Source organism: Bombyx mori, chromosome 14, assembly GCF_030269925.1.
Source record: "Bombyx mori chromosome 14, ASM3026992v2".
NCBI classification, from domain to species: domain Eukaryota; kingdom Metazoa; phylum Arthropoda; class Insecta; order Lepidoptera; family Bombycidae; genus Bombyx; species Bombyx mori.
The window spans coordinates 512,387-538,275 of NC_085120.1; the positions used below are offsets into that span (position 1 = coordinate 512,387).

A 25,889-nucleotide genomic window follows, 5' to 3' on the forward strand; every position below is an offset into this window, starting at 1 on the left:
TTAGTCATTAGTTTCTGCAGGCCTTCTGGAGAATCGGTTACAAAGCATAAATCATCCGCATAGACAATGTCTGTGATACTTTCGTATGGGCCCTGAGTCTGACGAGATTATAAATATTGCCATTATTGTGAAATCGGATGCGAATTTAAAAAATTGCAATAAATGACATTGAGAAAACGAGACTCATGACGAACATGTCACTCATCAGGACAGGATAAAGCAAATTTCCATTAAGAATGTAAATCTTTCGATAAACAACGAGCCAAGTCATCAGGGAATACTATCATTGTCGCTGTATGTGATTTACAGCAGTGTCTCGCTACACCATACTTAAATACTAGTGTAGCATTTAAAAAAAGGAAGCTATGGACTTTTACAGTCAGAAATTGTAACACTGGGAAAACTACTTGCTCCATGTGGCATGAAGCTTATCGCGCAGCGTGGTGCTGACGAAATAGCATTTTGCCTAAAAATGTTTATAATGAGTTTACACGAAGAAATAGAACACGTTATTATTTATTCAGATACATCTCCCGGGCAAACCCGCAACGGCACATTACCTGTTGTATATAACTACATACTTACGCAGAAAATTGGTTTGACGACTAGATCATAAATTTCTAGTTTAGAATGTGATGCTGACCATGCCTCAATCGAGCATGACAAGAAGAAATATAATGGAAGAATTTCAATTTTAAATGACTGGTACATACTTGTGAGAATGGTCATCAGTAAGTTCACTGTGATAGAATTGTCACAAGACATTTTTGCCAATCCTCCAACAATCTCTCCAATAATTCTTCCGCTTAATTTAAAAATAGCAATTAAGCGAGCTAAAATTGATTTAGACCGGTGAGGCTTAAGCGTGCACCCTGATACCATGGAGCAGCGTTGTCTGCACAGGGGTGCCGCGAACTAAGAAGACTGCACACCGTGTTCCCGTTTCCCACCTTTGCTAGACAAAGGGTGCGTGAAGAGGGAGAGGGCTCCCTTTTGGAGCCCTCTTGAGGCCATGTCCCCGGCGGCTCTACGCCGGCGTGGCTACAACGTGGTCAGACGTGTGTGAACCGGAGGGCACTCCCTTCCGGTCGCTGGTCGCCATGTCCCCGGCTGCCTCTTGGCGGCTACAGGGGAAGGCCCTCCAGAGGGGGGTACCGGTTTACCGGCGTGGCTTCGTAGCAGCATACCATAATCCCTACCGAGTAGGAGGCGGGGGCCGCTGCCTAGCAGGGGCCGCGAGGATGGGAACCTCTATAAAAAATGCCCTAATCTTAAGCTTGTGACGTGCCCGGCGATGAGATGAGTGGCTGGAGGGAGTCCAGTGGTGAGGACCGTCCCAGGGGACCGACCCCTGGTTAAATAACAAATGAACAACAATAATGATGGCACACTTAAAAGAAAAATTAACCCAGGAGGGTACCACCTTAGGTGGAGAATCGCTCCGTGCTTCCACCTCGGTGGGAGCACGCTGCCCCGCGTATTCTGAGGGGGGCAAAGCCGACCCAGGACTAGGACCCTGGACCTGCCTTGGTCATAGACAGGGCCATGAAGACCGTCAAATCATATGCGGCCAACGGCACCAAGACCAAAGCCGGTGGTCAAAAACTGCGAGAAGTGGTCTCGCGGGTCTCGAAGGTTCTGCCTTCGGTTGCTTCTGCCAATGACCAGGTAGTACAGCTGATGGCGGAAAATTCGAGGCTTCGAGAATAGCTCCAAGCACAGCAGCAGCCCAATGACGGCGCTGCGACGCCTTGGGTCACTTTCGAGGCTTCGAGAATAGCTCCAAGCACAGCAGCAGCCCAATGACGGCGCTGCGACGCCTTGGGTCACTGGAGCCCCTCGGGGCCCCCGTCCCCCGGCGCTGAATGGCGACCGATGGCCTGTGCTGCCGCCACCGCGTGTGGCACAGCAGCGGCCGCGTCTCTCGTCACCGCGCTCTAGGGAGACGTCCGCCGCCGAGCGACAGCGGGCACTCGCGGGGCCACGGATACTTCAGCCTGGACGAGGTCATCGGCCGCACTGTCCAGGCTGTAATAGAAAGGCTAGGCGGCAGGTTGGCAGCTCTCAAGGCGAAAGTCTCTGTCTCGGCTGACACTAGGCGGCCGGCGGTGTCGGGTGCTTTGGCCGCTCGTCCTGCTCCCGTACGAGCTCCGGCCACCAAGTCGGGCCCGGGACGGGATAAAACCAAGCGAGGGGGTGGCGCTAACGCGAAGCCTCCATTAATAGCACCCCGATCCCGTCCGCTGCCTCCACCCCCGTCAAAAATGGACGAGGGGTGGAACGTGGTGGCCCGGTGGTCGTTCGGCGGCAGTGGTTCTTACTCTACTGCCAGCCGCTGAAGCCAAGGGCATGACATACAGAGATGTCAACGCCCGGGCGCGTGCGGCAGTTGACCTGGGCGAGATTGGAAATGGACATTAAGGGTCTCACTCCATTTTATTGATCTGGCTCTTTGCAATGCATGGCGTTTGTATAAATTGGAATGTGCAGCAGCTGCGATCCCAAATAGCAAAGTAATGGTCTTGTTCGTTTCGGATGCAAGTAACTTATGGGCTTACCACCACGCCTAATTGCCGTAGGAGTGAGTGATGAAAAGGCTGCCGAAAATGTAGTGCATAATAATAATACAAGATTTAACAGAAAAAATCAGCCCTCTCAAGCTAAAAAGTACGACGGCTACGACCATCTCCCAAGTTTTGAAAGCATTGATAATCCTCGCGCATGCAGAATCGAAAAGTGTAAAAGCAGATGAAATATTAGCGTGTGAATAATGATTTGCATATTTGCCTCAAGAGAAGAAAAAACTGCTTTGCACCGTATCAAACAAGATAAGACCTAGCAATATTATTTGTAAGACTGATTGAAACAATTAAAAAGACAGACTGTTAATAAATAACATTAGAAGAAATAAATATTGATTTTGCTAAAATTTGGCTTTTATTTCCAATAACAAGCACCCTCACGTCTGTTGATCGTCCTAATCTTGGACGGACCACGATTTTTGCCCGTCTGTTGAGCGTCCAAATGTCGGACGCACGTAGTCCCAATTTTGAACTTTTAAAAGTTATAAAATTATGGTTTATTATTTCTAACACATTTAAAACTGTACCCAATGTATTGACCTTCTCTCACACATTATTTACGACCAAATAACTGAAGGGGGCTGTGTGAATCAGTGTGAAATTCGAGCTCAATGTGTAACGCTAGAAAAATTGAAATTGTTTTATTGTTTTTAAATTAACGACCTCTAGCGTATACGTGGCGCAGTGTGGGGAAATATATAATTATGAAGCACTGCGTAGTGCACTTATTCGACACTGCATGGCGTGACCGTGCTATCTTGTCTGTGGCTCGAGGGTGAGATTGTCACAGCACTATAGGTGGAACATTCGAGAACCGTAAGACTATTCTTATAAAAGGACAAGTCACTTTGTCCGAAGCCTTTTTCAATCAACATCTCTCGAGCTGCAGTGCAAGTTTTATTACGTATTTACCATAGTCAATTTATCAGTTCCTTGGTGTATTTTTATTCAACCAGGGTAAGTGTTTCATAATTTATTCTCCACACTGTGTCCACAACCTTTATCTAAATAGAAGTTAACACCACTTTGTCTTGTCGTGTAGGTCCTAATAACTGGTACAGTACCTGTACATCAGTTAGGGTGCGGAGTGTGAACTTATTGTCACCTTCGAGATCCCGCAGTACATTTCTGCGTGAATGCTGCCGGAAGCGAGGTGCTCTGGCTTGGCGATCCAAGAAAGTGTGGTGACGCAGGTGAGCGTCACCTTAAACGTGAGCTGATGAGCTGAAAGGGAGCACATGAACTCTGCGGAGAATGAGCGGATACGAAAGGGTAGGTAGGAAAACGGGACTTACTTGGAGGCTGATGCTGGCACTATCACGGTCGTAGTGATGTTCCTCTGCGATGGGTGGCACATACACCCTTTCACCGGTTCACACTCAACCTTTTACTTAGTATATAACGAAGGGCGCGCGCGCACAATTTACTCAATATCGAACGAGCGTATCTCCGCGTGCCGTCATGTACCGCACTGTTATGAGAGGTGCGGGGTGCGTACGGGCGACGGCACCCGAGTTGAGCCGAACATTTACAAACGTCGCGCTGTCGCGCGAACAAAGTGCTTGACTACCGTAGAACAAGAAACACACCTGCATACACAACCTGGCTCGGATCCAGCAACCCCAGTTGCGGGGAAGCAATCCAGTAAACGTTTATCGTCATTTTGTGAACCAAACTGGTGATACCATCTTTATTTATAATATTGTTAATTTAATCTCACTTACATTAAATACTTTCTCGTGTGTTCGGTATACTTACCGACACACATTTAATCAAGGATACCTTACCACTAAATTCATTCTGTGTGAACGATTATAACCATCGAATCTGTATTCCTGTGTAGTGAATAAACTCAAGTGTAATATATATTGTAATTGTTTCATTTATTGGCGTAAGTCTCCCAGAGCGGTAAGTGGTGGCGCCCTGAGATCCTCTTCACAGAGTTTCCTGTTCACCGGCTGTCTACCGGTGGTGACGTGTCTAGAAGTGGTGCGACTCGGCCCCGTGTCTCTCGACCCATAGACCACCTTTTGGGGAGTGACGCGACTGGGCCTCATGTAACATCGGCATACCAGGGACACCCTTAGACACAGACACGTTATAAGAATTGGCCCCCAACTTATGGGCTGAACAAAATTTCCATTTACGCCTGGGAACGCCAATAAATTTTTTAGTGTGTAGGTAGTTTTAAAAATTTTCTCGTTCGTGTTTCTTGTTTGTGCATTTTAATAATTGTTGTAAATTGTGTTAGCGTGGATGATTTTGTGTGTAATTTTAATTCTTTTTACTTTTAACTTAGTTTAAAGTGTACTAATTGTATATACACATTTTTTTTATATTGTAAGTATTAAATCCATTATATAGTCGCAATGAACATCCCGACAGCACATCTTAATAAAGACGAATTGATGTTTGAGCTGTCAATCTTTGGCATCTTCAGTGATCCCGATGCGACCAGGGACGCGCTTCGCCAGCAGCTGCGGCAGGTGCTCAGTCTTCACCGACGAGGCAGCCTGAAGCTGGTTGTGGACGACGTGTCGACCGTCACTACCAAGGTCACCGAGCTGGAGACGCTACTTGCGACTCTACCCTCATCACAAAGAAACCACTCATTAAAGCTAGGTCCACATACCTTTTAACTAGGGTTGAAAGAATGAAGGATGTGAGCGGGGCGTGTAAGAAGTTAAAGTCTAGGTTGGTTAGGCTGCTTGCGGCTCTTAGCGATGATGAAAGTGGAGGTACTGACTCCCGAATCTGAGCTACAGAGTTGTGCTAGTCCTACCAAGCCACATACTTCGTTCGGGGTGTCCTCATGATGTGGATGGTACCAGTCATCCCATTCAATTTAATGAAAGGCTAACAAATTTAAATTCCTTTAACATCAAATATAATGGCACAACGTGTATAAGAGCATTTTTAGAACGTGTAAAAGCGTTACAATTATCAAGAAATGTTAGTGAGAAACAATTATTAAACGGATTCCCGGATCTCTTAGAAAAAGCACCTTTATTTTGGTTTAGGGCCAATCGTTCAAATTTTAAAAGCTTGAACGATTTTTTTAGCGAATTAATTAATGATTTTGATACACCTGATTACGATTATAAGTTAATGAACGAAATTAGAAATCGTTCTCAATTTAAAAATGAGTCAATTGTCGCGTATTTATCTGTAATGCAACAGATGTTTTCTAGACTTAATCGTGACCTCTCTGAAGAACAAAAATTAGAAATTTTACTTCATAACATTCGACCTGAATACATCAAAGACCTTGCAATGATAGATATCACTACGATATCACAATTAAAATCACTCCTTAAGAGATTAGAGTTTGCAAAGGATAAGGCAGATAATTTCATAGAACCAAATAACATAAATTTTTCATTAACGTCGGACATGAACACCTCCTTGCCACGTGGTAAGCATGAAATAGAAAATTTAAAACCACTACCATCTCAACCTGACCCACCCTTCAACAAAAAATTCAAAATGTTTGAAGTGCGGTCTATATACACATACTACTAATAAATGTTCTGATAAAACGTTAGTATGTTACAAGTGTGGCAAGAAAGGTTGTAAAGTTTCAAATTGTCTTAACTGCCAACCAAAAAACTTGTAAAGCAGGGCTTTTGCAAGAATAAATATGCAGAAGTCCTGCCTTATAATAATGATGATATCAGGCCATTTTTAAATATTAAGTTTAATGATTTAGAAGCATCTGGTTTGCTGGATACAGGAGCAGCTTGCTCAATTTTAGATAATAATTCCCACTTACTACTTAAGGAGAGGGGATATAAAGTTATTAAACACCATTCTTTGCAGAATATTATTACTGCGGATGGGTCTAACATCAAATGCAAAGGGTATATGTTATTACCTGTATGTTATAATAATAAATGTAGAATAATTAAATTTAATATTGTACCAAACATACAGACTCCAATTATATTAGGAATAGACTTCATTAAATATTTTAGAATAAATTTTAATAAATTATATAATAATAATAAAATGAATAAAAATCAAATTATAGGCGTCAATTCGTTGCAGTTAAATAACGGACTGATCGACTTAGATTCTTTAAATTCTAACCGGCGCAGAATTGTGGAAAACATAAAAACTAAATTTAACTCGATTAATACTGAGTAGTTGGTTTAGGTCGAACACATTTAGCAAAACATTCCATAGATACAGGTGAACATCAACCTATTAAACAGAGGTACTATCCACTCTCCCCTGTCAAACAAAAACTTTTGGAAGATGAGTTGGATAAAATGTTGAAGCTAAATGTTGTTTCTCCATCGCAGTCACCATGGAATTCTCCTGTGGTGATGATAGAAAAGTCAAATGGTTCCACGAGACTGTGTCTTGATAGTAGGAAATTAAATGAAGTCACTAAACCCGATGCTTATCCTTTACCTTATATCAGTCAAATTTTAGACAACCTTAGAGACGCGAAATATCTATCTTCAATTGACCTTAGTTCCGCCTACTGGCAGATTCCTTTTGATGGTAAGTCGTCAGCTGAAAAAACTGCTTTCACGGTTCCTAAAAGAGGCTTATTTCAATTTAACGTCATGTGCTTTGGTTTAGTACGAGCTTCGGCAATTATGCAAAGGCTGATGGATAAATTATTTGGACCAGAATTTAATAATAAAATTTAACAACTTTTTTTGTTTGTTTGTTTTATTGTATTGATTGGTGAACGAGCTCACGGCCCACCTGATGTTAAGTGGTTACTGGAGCCCAGATACATTGACAACTTTTTACACAAGCTCATTTGATATATATTTTTTAATGCCAATACGCATTTCAGACTCGTCACTGTGCCAATAGAGGCGTTGCCGGCAGGTCGAGCGATGGAGACGCCGATGCACCCGAAGAGGGTAAGGGTGCTCGCGCCGATAGTGGAAATCCCAAGGTGTGTATTCTGGTACTTTTCAATATATTTAGGTTTTTTAACAGCAAAACAGTATCTCTAACTTTGTTTTCAGATCAGAAATGTGGGGATCCGCTTCGTCCCCGGCCAGGAGGGACCAGGAGACGCCTCCGGTGCCATCACGTGCCCTGTAACTATATTATTCCAATATAGAATATAAAATAACCATAAAAAATAATTACTAGCATTGATTTCAATATTCTTTCTATTTTGTAGAATCCCTTCGTCCTCTTTGTCCTCTAGACCTCTTCGCGACGAAGAGATTTTGGCATTGCTCAATTACGGTAAGTGATGTCAACCTTTTTTTATTTATTTTTATTGCATAGATAGGTGGACGAGCTCACAGCCCACCTGGTATTAAGTGGTTACTGGAACCCATAGACATCCACAACGTAAATGCGCCACCCACCTTGAGATATAAGTTCTAAGGTCTCAAGCATAGTTACAACGGCTGCCCCAACCTTCAAACCGAAACGCATTACTGCTTCACGGCAGAAATAGGCGGGGTGGTGGTACCCACTCGCGCAGACTCACAAGAGATCCTACCACCAGTAACCTTTTTATCAATAATCGCGAAAGTAAAATACCTATTACAATCGAAACTTTTTCCTTTCAGGCAGCGAAGAAGAGTCGGAGGAAGAGAAGGTCGAGGAGACTATGCAGCGGCCGCCGGTGCCGCACTCGACCAGGATGTGGTTAGACGAAGAGGATGAGGAAGTTGAAAGAGGTGAAGAGAGGATCCCTTCTCTCCCGAGCGATGACATTATAGAGCAACCTCTTCGTCTATCCACATCCACCTCACCGACGGCTCTTTCGCCCTCTGTGGCGCTAGGGCCAACTAATAAATTTATTTTTGAATGGAGAACGGCGCCAACGCCTCCAATCGAACCTGACTTAAGGCGAGAACCGTTCTCCCAAATTAGTGGTCCAAAGGTTTCTTTTGCGACTCCGTATGATGCATTCATTGCCATATGGGATCGTATATATAAGTCAATAAATTCGAAAAAAAGAACGAACTTACTTATACTTAATTAGCACCCGTGAGCGCACTTGTTATTTTTTCACTATTTTTAAGATTTTTTTTTTGTTTTTTCTTCCATACATGTGGCTTTTTTCCTTGGAATGAATGCCCGGTTTCATGTAAATCTTGAATAATTAATTATTATACTACTTGCAAACATATATTTTGCAAAATCTTAGTTTTTACGAGACACTGTTTTTTGCACTAATTTTGAGTGTCATATTTGAGACGTTCATACTCAAGATCTGTAAAATAAAACAAAGTGTCGTTGCTTAAACTAGCTTGGCGATACGCTTAAGTTATTGTAAACAAAAAATTATTTGTCCCTGACGCCAAGAATGTAATAAAAACAAATGAGTTAAGAGAGCCACTCGAGTGACATTTGACGAGGGTCGTTTTTGTATAAACACGTGTAGTTTAAAAAAAAAGTACTGAACATGTGTCCATTTGCCTTTTATTGTATCATATACATTAGTTGCTTTAATAAATATAGAATATTACATCCAGCAAGCGCTTTAATTTTTTTTTATCGGAAAATGAAAGTTAAATTTGTGTACCCCGTATTATTTTTATTAGAACTGTTAGGTGTAGTATTAGACATTACATAAAGAAATCTATCTTCTTGATAAATCCAATTGGAATTCTACAAAATTCCAATTAGATTTAGAGAAAATGTAGTTTTTCTAGATCTCGGTCCGCGCCCAGCGTGTTAACTGTCCATACCACGGACCCACACGACGGGTAACGGGCGTTAAATGTCATTTCCACAGCTCAACTGCAGAGCCAAATTTACAAAAGGACTTACAAACCTTATTATTACAATGGAGGCAATAACCCTTATGCATTCACAGCGGATATTGAAAAAATGTACCGCCAAATTCTCGTCAACAGCACTGATCAGCACCTCCAAAAAATAGTATGGAGACAAACACCGGAGGAACCTATACAAACTTTCCAGCTATCTACTGTAACCTATGGCACCAAAGCTGCACCGTTTCTAGCCCTAATGACATTAAAACAACTAGCATCCGATGAGCGTGCCAGCTATCCGGAAGCAGCAGCGGTCTTGGAGAACTCTTTCTATATGGACGATCTTCTACATGGCTCCTACAACATTAACCAGGGAAAGCACCTCATAAATCAATCAACTCATCTATTGAAATCAGGAGGATTCAACTTAAGGAAGTGGAAGCCTGCCTTAATTCAAGACCCTTATGCTCACTAACAGAAGACATCGAAGATTTGGAATGTTTATCACCTGCCCATTTCTTGACAGGAAGAGCTGGGTTAACGACAATAGAAACCAAAACAGATGCTCGAACAAGATGGCACTTAACTAATAACATTTTCCAGCAAATCTGGAAGAAGTGGAAGCTGGAATATTTAACCCAGTTAACCTCGAGAGCCAAATGGTTAAAACCACAAAGAAATTTGAAGATCGGAGATGTAGTGCACGAAGACAACATTCCAGCAGGAAAATGGTTGATGGGAAGAGTGATTGACCTGCATCCAGGGAGCGACGGAAGCTTCAACTCTTAATGATGTAACTAGCGGATTAACGTAACATTCATAAACGTTGTGAGTCTGGTCATTAATAACGCCGAATGAACCGTTGTATGATATTGGACCGCATTCCTCACTTTTGGCAGCTCAAGATGCTTATTGCCAAAATTTTGAATATTCCGGATTCATACCACTAATCAATGAGACTTATGAAAAGATGCGTGGAATAGATCCCCGTCTACATGAACGTCTACCACTCAGTATGTTTACACATGCTATGTCTACACATTTGAATTTAGAAATTTTAGAAATGGCAAGGCAAGCCGGCCAGAATGTCTTAAATTTGCGAACTGATGCAAGAGAAGCACTACCTGATTACCAGGTGATACCTCAACCTATTTATGATTACATTTCACACATTAATTCAGCAATGACACAAGATGGAAAGGAGATTCGAGTTAATTTATCAGAAATCGCTATACCACAGGGACCAACCCAAGTTGAAGGAGTGGCGATTCCGAGCGGTTCATTCGGCGTTATTAATGACCAGACTCACAACGTTTATGAATGTTACGTTAATCCGCTAGTTACATCATTAAGAGTTGAAGCTTCCGTTAATAGAGATGAAGGCTATTCACCGTTGCCAGATGGTTTAATTCCTGGACAACTTGTTCCGAATCGGAATTTATTGGGATTCGAAGCTATAGACCCACCAGGTGCAGGATCATCCGCAAGATTATCTGGTATCCAGTTTCCAAAAGAAAGATTCCATTGAAGGCAGATACCGAATTTCAAATTTATTACAAGATCGAGTTTATATAGTATTAGCTGAGATGAAGGATAGATTTAAAATCGTAGAACTCCGAAGAGAACAAAATGATAAAGGATTAAATATTTTACAGAAAATTCAGCATAAAGTAACAGCCGTCAACCTGACTTTCGTAGAATCATCAGGACCCGTCAATGATGCACAAGTTCCATTGTTTTCACGGACAGTAGCAGTACATAGCTTTGGCGCTCAAGGTTCAGCCTCGGCAAACCAGGCAAATATAGAAGTCTTTCACCGTCGCAGGATTAACCGCGGCCCTCAAATGGCGAGGGGATTCTGCTGCTTAACAGCGGCTGGGCAAGGACCTGGAGGTTGGAATTCACATTAATGTCACTAACTGCAACCAACTTATTATTAAATTAAAAAGGAAACCAAGACACCATTCTAGACATACTCACAAATCTTCATCACAGCCAAGATCAAATCCATTTGGAACAGCTATCTAAAGCAGGAATTATGTACCTGGGACCTGGTTGCTTATTAAGGGGTAAAGATTTCATTCTCTACGCTCAAGGAAAATTAAAAGACAAATTAAACATGAAAAACAATGTTCTTGTACCAAACCTGGATCAGTTGAACTACTTATTCAATAGTTCCATGCAGTTTGACAACCTTCCTAATGCGACCGACTCCAATGAGCTAAAAGAAGAGCTAAACAAACTTCACAAACGCATAGAAGAGATGAAGAACAGCCAAGCAGATTTAGGAACGGCCCTATCTCCTCACGATATTCACCTGTACTCCGTGAGCTACATCCTAGTGGGCGCGGGCGTTCTAGCCGCAGGCGCCTTGTGGTGCCGTCGCTGGCAGCGATTGCGAGTACGCACCGCTCGCATCAGTCCGGATATCGAACTCTCACCTACCTCGAGCCACAACAAGAACAGTGCGCGAGTGCAAAGCAAGGCTGACGAACAGCCTAGTGTTACCATAGTCAGTGAAAGTTCGGTTCCAAACATAACAAGTGTCCGAGACAATAGCGATCGCGTAAAATGGCCAACGATTAATTATGGGTCAAAGGAACATGTGTACGCGAAAATAAATAAACAAGTAATGTTAAACAAATCATGCTCGCCTATAACAAGACAACGATTTTAATCAAGATTTTTTGTATTATATTCCAAATGTCATGTTATTATTAGCTTTAAGTTTTTTCTTTTCTTATATTTTATCTTTATCTTTTCGGCGCCCGGAATATGTTCGGTGTAATACGGCCGAACATCTTAGTAAGCTATAACGCCACACTGCACGCTTATTTAAAGTTGCAGTTGAACAGTAGTAACAGTCGTGCAACAACCCGGTTACGCGGAAGTTGGCTCTGGTCCTCGCGACCGTAACATTTAACATTTACATTTAGTAATTAAAACATTAACATATAACAATAACATTTAGAGCATTGAACATTTGTACAACCTAGAACATTTATAAATGATTGTGAATTAAAGTGAGTTCCAGAAAATCCAGACTTATCATTGGTGAACAACTACTGCAAATCAGCTCTGTGCCCCCACATTTTTTTTTGGTCCTTCGAGCCGGATTTCACGTGGTGTGTGACCTCATACACCATTGAAGCGAGCTATTGAACTGAACAGTCAACTAACGATTTGTGTTAGCGAAGTGTGAGGTGCGCAGTACTAACAACTGGTGAGCAACAGCAGTAGAGTCGGGGAGCAACACTCACGCAAGTAATATTTTTCCTTGTAAACAATTTAAACAAGCAACATTATGGAAGACATTGTGGACATCCAGACCTTGATCCATGAAAACATTGTAAAACTTGGCATTAACATTAAGAAAGATAGCGCCGATAGAAAAACATTAGATTACTTCAGGAGACGATTGGCTACTCTGGACGAATACTGGAAGGAGTATGAATACAATTATGATCGTATTCGCATGGAGGTAAGTCAAACTCACCCTTACTTTGTACAACGGGAGTTCGAAAAAGCAATGAAGGCGTACGAAGAAGTGAAATCCCTAATCAACCAACAACATCAGAAGTTGTTAGCTAGAGCAAGCAACCAGGTAACCAATGAACAATCAAAAACTTCCGATGATGAGCCGAGACCCGAGGATATCAGCGTAGAAGCAGGACCTAGTAGTCCTAGACCGCAGGTGAAGACCACTGGTACAAACAGTAAAATAGACGATTTACTGAGGCGCCAATACGCGAATTTTAAGGCGTTTTTGCGAACCACATCAAACATCGACGTGGAAGCTATTACGGAAAAATGGGAATTTAAAGATGCGTTAAAGACTTTGCAGTCAAGATGGTTAGCAATAGATTATTTGCATTGGGAAATTGAAAGCGAGTTGTGTGGAGATAATGAAACATACAGTATGATGTTTGACAGATACGAAAAACAATTTTACAACTTAAAGAAAGAAATCAACACAGGTATGTGGTCTGTCGCCCACAGAGATAACACCACCCCTCAGCTTGACATTCCGGTATTTAGTGGGAACTACGACAAGTGGGTATCGTTTCGAGATTTGTTCACCGAAGCGATTCATAAAAATCCATCCATGTCAAAAGCCCAAAAAATGCAACATTTAAAAAGTAAGGTGCGAAGAGAAGCTGAGAGACTTATACAACATGTGCAAATCAGTTCTGATAATTACCTGGTGAGTTGGGAATTCTTGACTAATCGTTATGACAATAAATACCGCATATTTTCGTCCTACATGAACATTATGTTGAATATTCCTAATAAACAACACAAGTCACTATTTCACATCAAAACAATGCATGATACTACGCGGGAAGCGCTATATGGAATAAGAAATCTTGGAGTTGACATAACATCCTGGGATCCGATGATAGTCCATATTTTTTTTATTTTTTTTTTATTGCCTTTGTAGGCAGACGGGCATACGGCCCACCTGATGGTGAGTGGTTACCGTCGCCCATGGACTTCAGCAATGCCAGGGGCAGAGCCAAGCCGCTGCCTACCGCAAAAGGTTTAGGCCAGAGATTAGATTCAGAAACATATGATGATTACCTCAATACCTTAAAAAACTCTAAAGACCTTCCAGTTCTAAACGAATTTCTAAACTTCTTAGAAAGGAAGTTTACAACCCTAGAAACAGCCCTGAAGAAGTCAGACAACGGGCTACCGAAACATAATATTTTCCAAGCTGGACACCATCAACAATCAACTTCAGGTCTCCAGAAACATAATTATAATGCGTATAACAAATCTAGAAATTATAACTTGAACGATAACAGGCCAATTGCGAAAACAATGCACGCGTCGAATTTTAATTGTCCGCTTTGCAATAATCAACATGGCCTATAACTAGTCAGGTCATAAGTACTGTCACACAGTAAAAACTTTTCTTTTAGAATGCTGGCCACAAAAAAGTTTATTGAATTCGAATTACGAATTGTTCATAAAAATAAAAATGTATACTTTTAGAATTTTACTCATTTTTAAATATGGAGTGGACGCTTAAAGAAGAGCGTGTTGCAGTTATTGCGTTGCATCGTTGCGGTTACGCGCCAATTCAAATTTTTAACATACTGAAAAATTTGAATAATACCAAAAGATTCGTTTATCGTACCATCAAACGATACAATGAAGACTCTAGTGTAGATGACAGGTCAAGAAGTGGTCGCCCTCGGTCTGTTAGGACTCCAGCAGTGATAAAAGCTGTGAAGGCGCGAATTCAAAGAAATCCCAAACGTAAGCAGAAACTGTTGGCCCTTCAGATGGGGTTAAGCAGAACGACGGTGAAAAGGGTGTTAAATGAAGACTTAGGGCTTCGGGCATATCGAAGAAAAACAGGACATCGTTTGAATGCTCGTCTAAGGGACCTGAGACTGAAGAGATGCCGCGCTTTGTTGAAGCGGTACGCGGGAAAAAAATATCGGGAAATTCTTTTTTCGGATGAAAAAATTTTTACCGTAGAAGAGAGCTACAACAAACAAAATGATAAGGTGTACGCACACAGTAGTGAAGAAGCGAGCAACCGTATTCCGCGTGTCCAACGAGGTCATTTTCCATCCTCGCTCATGGTATGGTTGGGAGTTTCTTATTGGGGCTTAACAGAGATACATTTTTGTGAGAAAGGTGTAAAAACGAATGCAGTTGTGTATCAAAATACAGTCCTGACGAACCTTGTGGAACCTGTTTCTCATACCATGTTCAATAACAGGCACTGGGTATTCCAACAAGATTCGGCGCCAGCTCATAGAGCGAAGAGCACACAAGACTGGCTGGCGGCGCGTGAAATCGACTTCATCCGGCACGAAGACTGGCCCTCCTCCAGTCCAGATTTGAATCCGTTAGATTACAAGATATGGCAACACTTGGAGGAAAAGGCGTGCTCAAAGCCTCATCCCAATTTGGAGTCACTCAAGACATCCTTGATTAAGGCAGCCGCCGATATTGACATGGACCTCGTTCGTGCTGCGATAGGCGACTGGCCGCGCAGATTGAAGGCCTGTATTCAAAATCACGGAGGTCATTTTGAATAAACTTTAGTGTCATAAGAATCTATGTTTTGTTAAGTTCATTTTGGTATATGAATGGTTACATAATGAATAAACTTGTTTCAATTATTTTACATTAAACATGTGACAGAATTTATGACCTGACTAGGTATAATTGCAAAAGGATTTTAACCTTAGCTGACGATCAAAAATTAAAAACAGTAAATAAATTGAAACTTTGCACGAATTGTTTATTTAGTCATGATGGAAACAAATGTACATCCTCCAAAACATGTCGAAAGTGCTTAGCGGCACATAATACGATACTTCATGACGCATTTACAAAATGTACAAATTTAACTAAATCTACTCAATTAAACATTAATAACTGCAATCGAACTACTCAGTAACAAGGAAGGTGCAATGAACTCTTAGCTGGTACATCGCACGTTTCGCAAGAAAGCAATTCGGATATATTACTAGCTACAGCTTTGGTAAAAGTAAAGGCTTCGGATGGGTCATATTATAATTTGCGTGCTTTGGTGGACCAAGGTTCACAAATATCACTTATTAGCGAAAAAGCGGCCCAATTGCTAAACATAAAAAGACAAAGGTGTAAGGGTGTCATTTTCGGAGTGGGTTACAAGGAGAATAACTGTAAAGGGGTCATTACTATTAAATGTAACTCAATGTACAGTAATTTTCATTTCGAATCAGAAGTTTTTATCATGAAAGACTTAATTAAATGCCTACCTAACAAATGTTTTCCGAAACCCTCATGGTCATTTATAAATACCACATAGCTGGCTGATCCAGAGTTTTACACTAGCCGACCCGTGGACTTGCTACTCGGCGCCGATGTTTACGCGAATATCGTTTTGAATGGAATGATTAAAACGGATAATGTTTATGATCCCTTAGTTCAACAAACACAATTGGGATGGTTGTTATGCGGTAACGTGAAGACATACCATTGTAACGTAATCCTAAATAACATCGATGAAATTCAGAGATTTTGGCAAGTGGAAGAAATTAGTGAATCAAGCAGTATGTCAGTAGAGGATCAAGAATGCATTCAACTGTATAACGAAACAACAAAACGGAAAGAAGACGGACGCTATGAAGTCAGAATACCATTAAAAAACGACGTAAAACACAAATTAGGATTGTCCAAACCGATGGCAATTGCTCAATTAAAAAATTTGACGCAACGATTTAAAAAACGAGAACAACTGGCACAAAAATACAGAACTTTTATGAAGGAATATTTAGAGCTACAACATATGAAACCCGAAGACACGAACAGTCATATATCTATTGAGTGCTACCTACCCCATCACGGCGTGCAGCGAGATAACTCGTCAACTAGCAAATATAGGGTGGTATTTAATGCGTCTGCAAAAATGTCAACAAAACTCAGTCTCAATGACATAATGCATAATCCTTTCGCGTGCTAAGCGTCCGATCCATAGACACACCGTTATTTTGCCTGCGTGTTGACCGCCCGTGCCACGGACGGCGCGTCGTCCGGATTTCAGACTTTTAACAGATAATCATAAAATTATAGTTTACTCTTTCTAATACATTTAAACTGTAACCAATGAATTTACCTTCTCTCTCACACAATATTTACGACAAAATAGCTGAAGGGGGCTGTGTGAATCAGTGTGTAATACGACTTCAGCGCGGACGCACGTATATATAAAGTAACGAAGAAACAAAGTGAGGTGATTTTTTTTAATTAATAATAATGGAATCGTGAGTATTTATTCATTATATTTTACTAACATGAAGTGAATGTTATTTGCATTTTATGACAAAAAAACGTCTTTGAAGTAACGGCCTCGTCATTTTTTGAACCTAACGGTCATCTTTAGTTGGTCGTTTTTAATAGAAAAATTAATAATATCCAAACGATTTTTTGTAATGAGATCAATATTATAATGAACTTAACTAAAAGTATTACAAAGGACGTGTATTTTAGTCACAAATGTAAAAATTTCGACTTCAAAGATGTGAACACACATAGGCGTCCATACTACTTACTCATAACACGCCGGGTTTTATGTAAAAAAATGACAGAAGCTCAATTATTAAAAATACGGCAATAAAATTAATCATTTTTTTGTGTTTTTTTATTTAGTATTTCATTTTTTTACATTTTGTACCAGTGATTGTGTCGTGGCGTGCAACCTCTGACAGGACGACATAGACAGACTAAGACAGATATTTGAAAATAATTCGAAAAGAAATGGCACGAGGGCGTACGCGACCAGCGGCACGGCAGTACATTTTTTGACTTCGAAAAAGACGAGAAAGAACGAATTGACCGTTCTCTTCGACCGTTCAGATTGGATTCTTTGCATTTTCAGCTCACGGCCCACCTGATGTTAAGTGGTTACTGGAGCCCAGATACATTGACAACTTTTTACACAAGCTCATTTGATATATTTTTTTAATGCCAATACGCATTTCAGACTCGTCACTATGCCAATAGAGGCGTTGCCGGCAGGTCGAGCGATGGAGACGCCGATGCACCCGAAGAGGGTAAGGGTGCTCGCGCCGATAGTGGAAATCCCAAGGTGTGTATTCTGGTACTTTTCAATATATTTAGGTTTTTTAACAGCAAAACAGTATCTCTAACTTTGTTTTCAGATCAGAAATGTGGGGATCCGCTTCGTCCCCGGCCAGGAGGGACCAGGAGACGCCTCCGGTGCCATCACCTGCCCTGTAACTATATTATTCAATAATGTAACCTATTTTATAAAATAAAGAAAAAAATATTTGAGAAACAACATTTTTGAGCCATTAAATTTATATTAAATTTTTATTCAATATTTATTGCTTAGTTCGAAATCAAAGAAAAACTTGAATTTTGAGATAGGTGCCTTATTTGATTTTTTTATTTTATTTTGTACTATTTCTTAAATCAAATCGAAATCAAATCAATCAAATCAATTTCAAAAATTTTTATCGATACGTAGAATGTGGGCCAAGTAGCGGGGCTAGCACGCCGACCACGGAGCGGCCTGCGTAAGTACCTATACATTTTTTACACATCACATTAACACATGCGTTAATTTTTTTGATATATGTTATTAAATATCTGTTTTATTTTTCAGAAGTCTGGGTCACGTATCGAAGAAAGCTCGACGTGAATTGTAAGTTCATCTCTGTATACTACCAATATAGAATATAAAATAACCATAAAAATAATTACTAGCATTGATTTAAATATTCTTTCTATTTTGTAGAATCCCTTCGTCCTCTTCGTCCTCTAGACCTCTTCGCGACGAAGAGATTTTGGAACTGCTCAATTACGGTAAGTGATATCAACCTTTTTTTTATTTTTTTTATTGCATAGATAGGTGGACGAGCTCACAGCCCACCTGTTATTAAGTGGTTACTGTAACCCATAGACATCCACAACGTAAATGCGCCACCCACCTTGAGATATAAGTTCTAAGGTCTCAAGTATAGTTACAACGGCTGCCCCACCCTTCAAACCGAAACGCATTACTGCTTCACGGCAGAAATAGGCGGGGTGGTGGTACCCACTCGCGCAGACTCACAAGAAATCCTACCACCAGTAACCTTTTTTATCAATAATCGCGAAAGTAAAATACCTATTACAATCGAAACTTTTTCCTTTCAGGCAGCGAAGAAGAGTCGGAGGAAGAGAAGGTCGAGGAGACTATGCAGCGGCCGCCGGTGCCGCACTCGACCAGGATGTGGTTAGACGAAGAGGATGAGGAAGTTGAAAGAGGTGAAGAGAGGATCCCTTCTCTCCCGAGCGATGACATTATAGAGCATCCTCTTCGTCTATCCACATCCACCTCACCGACGGCTCTTTCGCCCTCTGTGGCGCTAGGGCCAACTAATAAATTTATTTTTGAATGGAGAACGGCGCCAACGCCTCCAATCGAACCTGACTTAAGGCGAGAACCGTTCTCCCAAATTAGTGGTCCAAAGGTTTCTTTTGCGACTCCGTATGATGCATTCATTGCCACATGGGATCGTATATATAAGTCAAGAAATTCGAAAAAAAGAGCGAACACAAATCATAATGTTTAATAAACACATCTATACTTAATTAGCACCCGTGAGCGCACTTGTTATTTTTTCACTATTTTTAAGATTTTTTTTTTGTTTTTTCTTCCATACATGTGGCTTTTTTCCTTGGAATGAATACCCGGTTTCATGTAAATCTTGAATAATTAATTATTATACTACTTGCAAACATATATTTTGCAAAATCTTAGTTTTTACGAGACACTGTTTTTTGCACTAATTTTGAGTGTCATATTTGAGACGTTCATACTCAAGATCTGTAAAATAAAACAAAGTGTCGTTGCTTAAACTAGCTTGGCGATACGCTTAAGTTATTGTAAACAAAAAATTATTTGTCCCTGACGCCAAGAATGTAATAAAAACAAATGAGTTAAGAGAGCCACTCGAGTGACATTTGACGAGGGTCGTTTTTGTATAAACACGTGTAGTTTAAAAAAAAAGTACTGAACATGTGTCCATTTGCCTTTTATTGTATCATATACATTAGTTGCTTTAATAAATATAGAATATTACATCCAGCAAGCGCTTTAATTTTTTTTTATCGGAAAATGAAAGTTAAATTTGTGTACCCCGTATTATTTTTATTAGAACTGTTAGGTGTAGTATTAGACATTACATAAAGAAATCTATCTTCTTGATAAATCCAATTGGAATTCTACAAAATTCCAATTAGATTTAAAGAAAATGTAGTTTTTCTAGATCTCGGTCCGCGCCCAGCGTGTTAACTGTCCATACCACGGACCCACACGACGGGTAACGGGCGTTAAATGTCATTTCCACAGCTCAACTGCAGAGCCAAATTTACAAAAGGACTTACAAACCTTATTATTACAATGGTGGCAATACCCTTATGCATTCACAGCGGATATTGAAAAAATGTACCGCCAAATTTTCGTCAACAACACTGATCAGCACCTCCAAAAAATAGTATGGAGACAAACACCGGAGGAACCTATACAAACTTTCCAGCTATCTACTGTAACCTATGGCAACAAAGCTGCACCTTTTCTAGCCCTAATGACATTAAAACAACTAGCATCCAATGAGCGTGCCAGCTATCCGGAAGCAGCAGCTTGCAGTCTTGGAGAACTCTTTCTATATGGACGATCTTCTACATGGCTCCTACAACATTAACCAGGGAAAGCACCTCATAAATCAATTAACTCATCTATTGAAATCAGGAGGATTCAACTTAAGGAAGTGGAAGCCTGCCTTAATTCAAGACCCTTATGCTCACTAACAGAAGACATCGAAGATTTGGAATGTTTATCACCTGCCCATTTCTTGACAGGAAGAGCTGGGTTAACGACAATAGAAACCAAAACAGATGCTCGAACAAGATGGCACTTTAACTAATAACATTTTCCAGCAAATCTGGAATATCTAACCCAGTTAACCTCGAGAGCCAAATGGTTAAAACCACAAAGAAATTTGAAGATCGGAGATGTAGTGCACGAAGACAACATTCCAGCAGGAAAATGGTTGATGGGAAGAGTGATTGACCTGCATCCAGGGAGCGACGGAAGCTTCAACTCTTAATGATGTAACTAGCGGATTAACGTAACATTCATAAACGTTGTGAGTCTGGTCATTAATAACGCCGCCAAATTATTATTAAATTTAAAAGGAAACCAAGACACCATTCTAGACATACTCACAAATCTTCATCACAGCCAAGATCAAATCCATTTGGAACAGCTATCTAAAGCAGGAATTATATACCTGGGACCTGGTTGCTTATTAAGGGGTAAAGATTTCATTCTCTACGCTCAAGGAAAATTAAAAGACAAATTAAACATGAAAAACAATGTTCTTGTACCAAACCTGGATCAGTTGAACTACTTATTCAATAGTTCCATGCAGTTTGACAACCTTCCTAATGCGACCGACTCCAATGAGCTAAAAGAAGAGCTAAACAAACTTCACAAACGCATAGAAGAGATGAAGAACAGCCAAGCAGATTTAGGAACGGCCCTATCTCCTCACGATATTCACCTGTAGTCCGTGAGCTACATCCTAGTGGGCGCGGGCGTTCTAGCCGCAGGCGCCTTGTGGTGCCGTCGCTGGCAGCGATTGCGAGTACGCACCGCTCGCATCAGTCCGGATATCGAACTCTCACCTACCTCGAGCCACAACAAGAAGAACAGTGCGCGAGTGCAAAGCAAGGCTGACGAACAGCCTAGTGTTACCATAGTCAGTGAAAGTTCGGTTCCAAACATAACAAGTGTCCGAGACAATAGCGATCGCGTAAAATGGCCAACGATTAATTATGGGTCAAAGGAACATGTGTACGCGAAAATAAATAAACAAGTAATGTTAAACAAATCATGCTCGCCTATACCAAGACAACGATTTTAATCAATATTTTTTGTATTATATTCCAAATGTCATGTTTATTAGCTTTAAGTTTTTTCTTTGCTTATATTTTATCTTTATCTTTTCGGCGCCCGGAATAATTTCGGTGTAATACGGCCGAACATCTTAGTAAGCTATAACGCCACACTGCACGCTTATTTAAAGTTGCAGTAGAACAGTAGTAACAGTCGTGCAACAACCCGGTTACGCGGAAGTTGGCTCTGGTCCTCGAGACCGTAACATTTAACATTTACATTTAGTAATTAAAACATTAACATTAACATATAACAATAACATTTAGAGCATTGAACATTTGTACAACCTAGAACATTTGTAGAACATAGAACATTTATAAGTGATTGTGAATTAAAGTGAGTTAGTAAAATCCAGACTTATCATTGGTGAACAACTACTGCAAATCAGCTGTGCCCCCACTTTTTTTTTTGGTCCTTCGAGCCGGATTTCACGTGGTGTGTGACCTCATATACCATTGAAGCGAACTATTGAACTGAACAGTCAACTAACGATTTGTGTTAGCGAAAAGTGAGGTGCGCAGTACTAACAACTGGTGAGCAACAGCAGTAGAGTCGGGGAGCAACACTCACGCAAGTAATATTTTTCCTTGTAAACAATTTAAACAAGCAACATTATGGAAGACATTGTGGACATCCAGACCTTGATCCATGAAAACATTGTAAAACTTGGCATTAACATTAAGAAAGATAGCGCCGATAGAAAAACATTAGGTTACTTCAGGAGACGATTGGTTACTCTGGACGAATACTGGAAGGAGTATGAATACAATTATGATCGTATTCGCATGGAGGTAAGTCAAACTCACCCTTACTTTGTACAACGGGAGTTCGAAAAAACAATGAAAGCGTACGAAGAAGTGAAATCCCTAATCAACCAACAACATCAGAAGTTGTTAGCTAGAGCAAGCAACCAGGTAACCAATGAACAATCAAAAACTTCCGATGATGAGCCGAGACCCGAGGATATCAGCGTAGAAGCAGGACCTAGTAGTCCTAGACCGCGGCTGAAGACCACTGGTACAAACAGTAAAATAGACGATTTACTGAGGCGCCAATACGCGAATTTTAAGGCGTTTTTGCGAACCACATCAAACATCGACGTGGAAGCTATTACGGAAAAATGGAAATTTAAAGATGCGTTAAAGACTTTGCAGTCAAGATGGTTATAGCAATATATTATTTGCATTATAGCAATAGATTATTTGCATTGGGAAATTGAAAGCGAGTTGTGTGGAGATAATGAAACATACAGTATGATGTTTGACAGATACGAAAAACAACTTTACAACTTAAAGAAAGAAATCAACACAGGTATGTATGTGGTCTGTCGCCCACAGAGATAACACCACCCCTCAGCTTGACATTCCGGTATTTAGTGGGAACTACGACAAGTGGGTATCGTTTCGAGATTTGTTCACCGAAGCGATTCATAAAAATCCATCCATGTCAAAAGCCCAAAAAATGCAACATTTAAAAAGTAAGGTGCGAGGAGAAGCTGAGAGACTTAAACAACATTTGCAAATCAGTTCTGATAATTACCTGATGAGTTGGGAAATCTTGACTAATCGTTATGACAATAAATACCGCATATTTTCGTCCTACATGAACATTATGTTGAATATTCCTAATAAACAACACAAGTCACTATTTCACATCAAAACAATGCATGATACTACGCGGGAAGCGCTATATAGAATAATAAATCTTGGAGTTGACATAACATCCTGGGATCCGATGATAGTCCATATTTTAGGCCAGAGATTCAGAAACATATGATGATTACCTCAATACCTTAAAAAACTCTAAAGACCTTCCAGTTCTAAACGAATTTCAAAACTTCTTAGAAAGGAAGTTTACAACCCTAGAAACAGCCCTGAAGAAGTCAGACAACGGGCTACCGAAACATAATATTTTCCAAGCTAGACACCATCAACAATCAACTTCGGGTCTCCAGAAACATAATTATAATGCGTATAACAAATCTAGAAATTATAACTTGAACGATAACAGGCCAATTGCGAAAGTAATGCACGCGTCGAATTTTAATTGTCCGCTTTGCAATAATCAACATGGCCTATATAATTGCAAAAGGTTTTTAACCTTAGCTGACGATCAAAAATTAAAAACAGTAAATAAATTGAAACTTTGCACGAATTGTTTATTTAGTCATGATGGAAACAAATGTACATCCTCCGAAACATGTCGAAAGTGCTTAGCGGCACATAATACGATACTTCATGACGCATTTACAAAATGTACAAATTTAACTAAATCTACTCAATTAAACATTAATAACTGCAATCGAACTACTCAGCAACAAGAAAGGTGCCATGAACTCTTAGCTGGTAAATCGCACGTTTCGCAAGAAAGCAATTCGGATATATTACTAGCTACAGCTTTGGTAAAAGTAAAGGCTTCGGATGGGTCATATTATAATTTGCGTGCTTTGGTGGACCAAGGTTCACAAATATCACTTATTAGCGAAAAAGCGGCCCAATTGCTAAACATAAAAAGACAAAGGTGTAAGGGTGTCATTTTCGGAGTGGGTTACAAGGAGAATAACTGTAAAGGGGTCATTACTATTAAATGTAACTCAATGTACAGTAATTTTCATTTCGAATCAGAAGTTTTTATCATGAAAGACTTAATTAAATGCCTACCTACGGACGCACGTATATATAAAGTAACGAAGAAACAAAGTGAGGTGATTTTTTTAAATTAATAATAATGGAATCGTGGGTATTTATTCATTATATTTTACTAACATGAAGTGAATGTTATTTGCATTTTATGACAAAAAAACGTCTTTGAAGTAACGGCCTCGTCATTTTTTGAACCTAACGGTCATCTTTAGTTGGTCGTTTTTAATAGAAAAATTAATAATATCCAAACGATTTTTTGTAATGAGATCAATATTATAATGAACTTAACTAAAAGTATTACAAAGGACGTGTATTTTAGTCACAAATGTAAAAATTTCGACTTCAAAGATGTGAATACACATAGGCGTCCATACTACGTACTCATAACACGCCGGGTTTTATGTAAAAAATGACAGAAGCTCAATTATTAAAGATACGGCAATAAAGTTAATCATTTTTTTTGTGTTTTTTTATTTAGTATTTCATTTTTTTACATTTTGTACCAGTGATTGTGTCGTGGCGTGCAACCTCTGACAGGACGACATAGACAGACTAAGACAGATATTTGAAAATAATTCGAAAAGAAATGGCACGAGGGCGTACGCGACCAGCGGCACGGCAGTACATTTTTTGATAAGGTTAAGGTTCTAAAGAATAACTTCTCCCATATCCCTACAAGATCCAATCAATGGACACGTAAATAGATTCAAAATTCCGCATACTGCCAAGGGTCTCCTCCCTCTCTTAATTTAACAACTACCATGGACACTGATTTCAAACACACAACCAAAAACAAATCACATGTGTTTTTTTATTTAGTATTTCATTTTTTTACATTTTGTACCAGTGATTGTGTCGTGGCGTGCAACCTCTGACAGGACGACATAGACAGACTAAGACAGATATTTGAAAATAATTCGAAAAGAAATGGCACGAGGGCGTACGCGACCAGCGGCACGGCAGTACATTTTTTGACTTCGAAAAAGACGAAAAAGAACGAATTGACCGTTCTCTTCGACCGTTCAGATTGGATTCTTTGCATTTTCAGCTCACGGCCCACCTGATGTTAAGTGGTTACTGGAGCCCAGATACATTGACAACTTTTTACACAAGCTCATTTGATATATTTTTTTAATGCAAATACGCATTTCAGACTCGTCACTATGCCAATAGAGGCGTTGCCGGCAGGTCGAGCGATGGAGACGCCGATGCACCCGAAGAGGGTAAGGGTGCTCGCGCCGATAGTAGAAATCCCAAGGTGTGTATTCTGGTACTTTTCAATATATTTAGGTTTTTTAACAGCAAAACAGTATCTCTAACTTTGTTTTCAGATCAGAAATGTGGGGATCCGCTTCGTCCCCGGCCAGGAGGGACCAGGAGACGCCTCCGGTGCCATCACCTGCCCTGTAACTGTATTATTCAATAATGTAACCTATTTTATAAACAAATAAAGAAAAAAATATTTGAGAAACAAAATTTTTGA

General features: G+C 40.2%; 2 protein-coding genes across 2 annotated transcripts; both read left to right on the forward strand.

The window, feature by feature from the left end:
* The first annotated feature begins 5,026 nt into the window (after positions 1 to 5,026).
* LOC105842884 (uncharacterized) lies at positions 5,027 to 9,045 on the forward strand. The gene is made up of 5 exons (XM_038015454.2): positions 5,027 to 5,204; positions 7,396 to 7,500; positions 7,574 to 7,648; positions 7,735 to 7,802; positions 8,135 to 9,045. The coding sequence occupies exons 2-5, from the start codon at positions 7,439 to 7,441 to the stop codon at positions 8,551 to 8,553; spliced, it is 624 nt and encodes a 207-aa protein (XP_037871382.1). The 5' UTR covers positions 5,027 to 5,204; positions 7,396 to 7,438; the 3' UTR covers positions 8,554 to 9,045.
* A 1,846-nt stretch (positions 9,046 to 10,891) lies between these two features.
* Positions 10,892 to 19,892, forward strand: LOC105842929 (uncharacterized). Its single transcript, XM_062671993.1, has 6 exons — positions 10,892 to 17,885; positions 17,959 to 18,033; positions 18,288 to 18,336; positions 18,426 to 18,464; positions 18,558 to 18,625; positions 18,959 to 19,892. The coding sequence occupies exon 1, from the start codon at positions 12,594 to 12,596 to the stop codon at positions 13,728 to 13,730; it is 1,137 nt and encodes a 378-aa protein (XP_062527977.1). The 5' UTR covers positions 10,892 to 12,593; the 3' UTR covers positions 13,731 to 17,885; positions 17,959 to 18,033; positions 18,288 to 18,336; positions 18,426 to 18,464; positions 18,558 to 18,625; positions 18,959 to 19,892.
* The last annotated feature ends 5,997 nt before the right edge of the window (positions 19,893 to 25,889 follow it).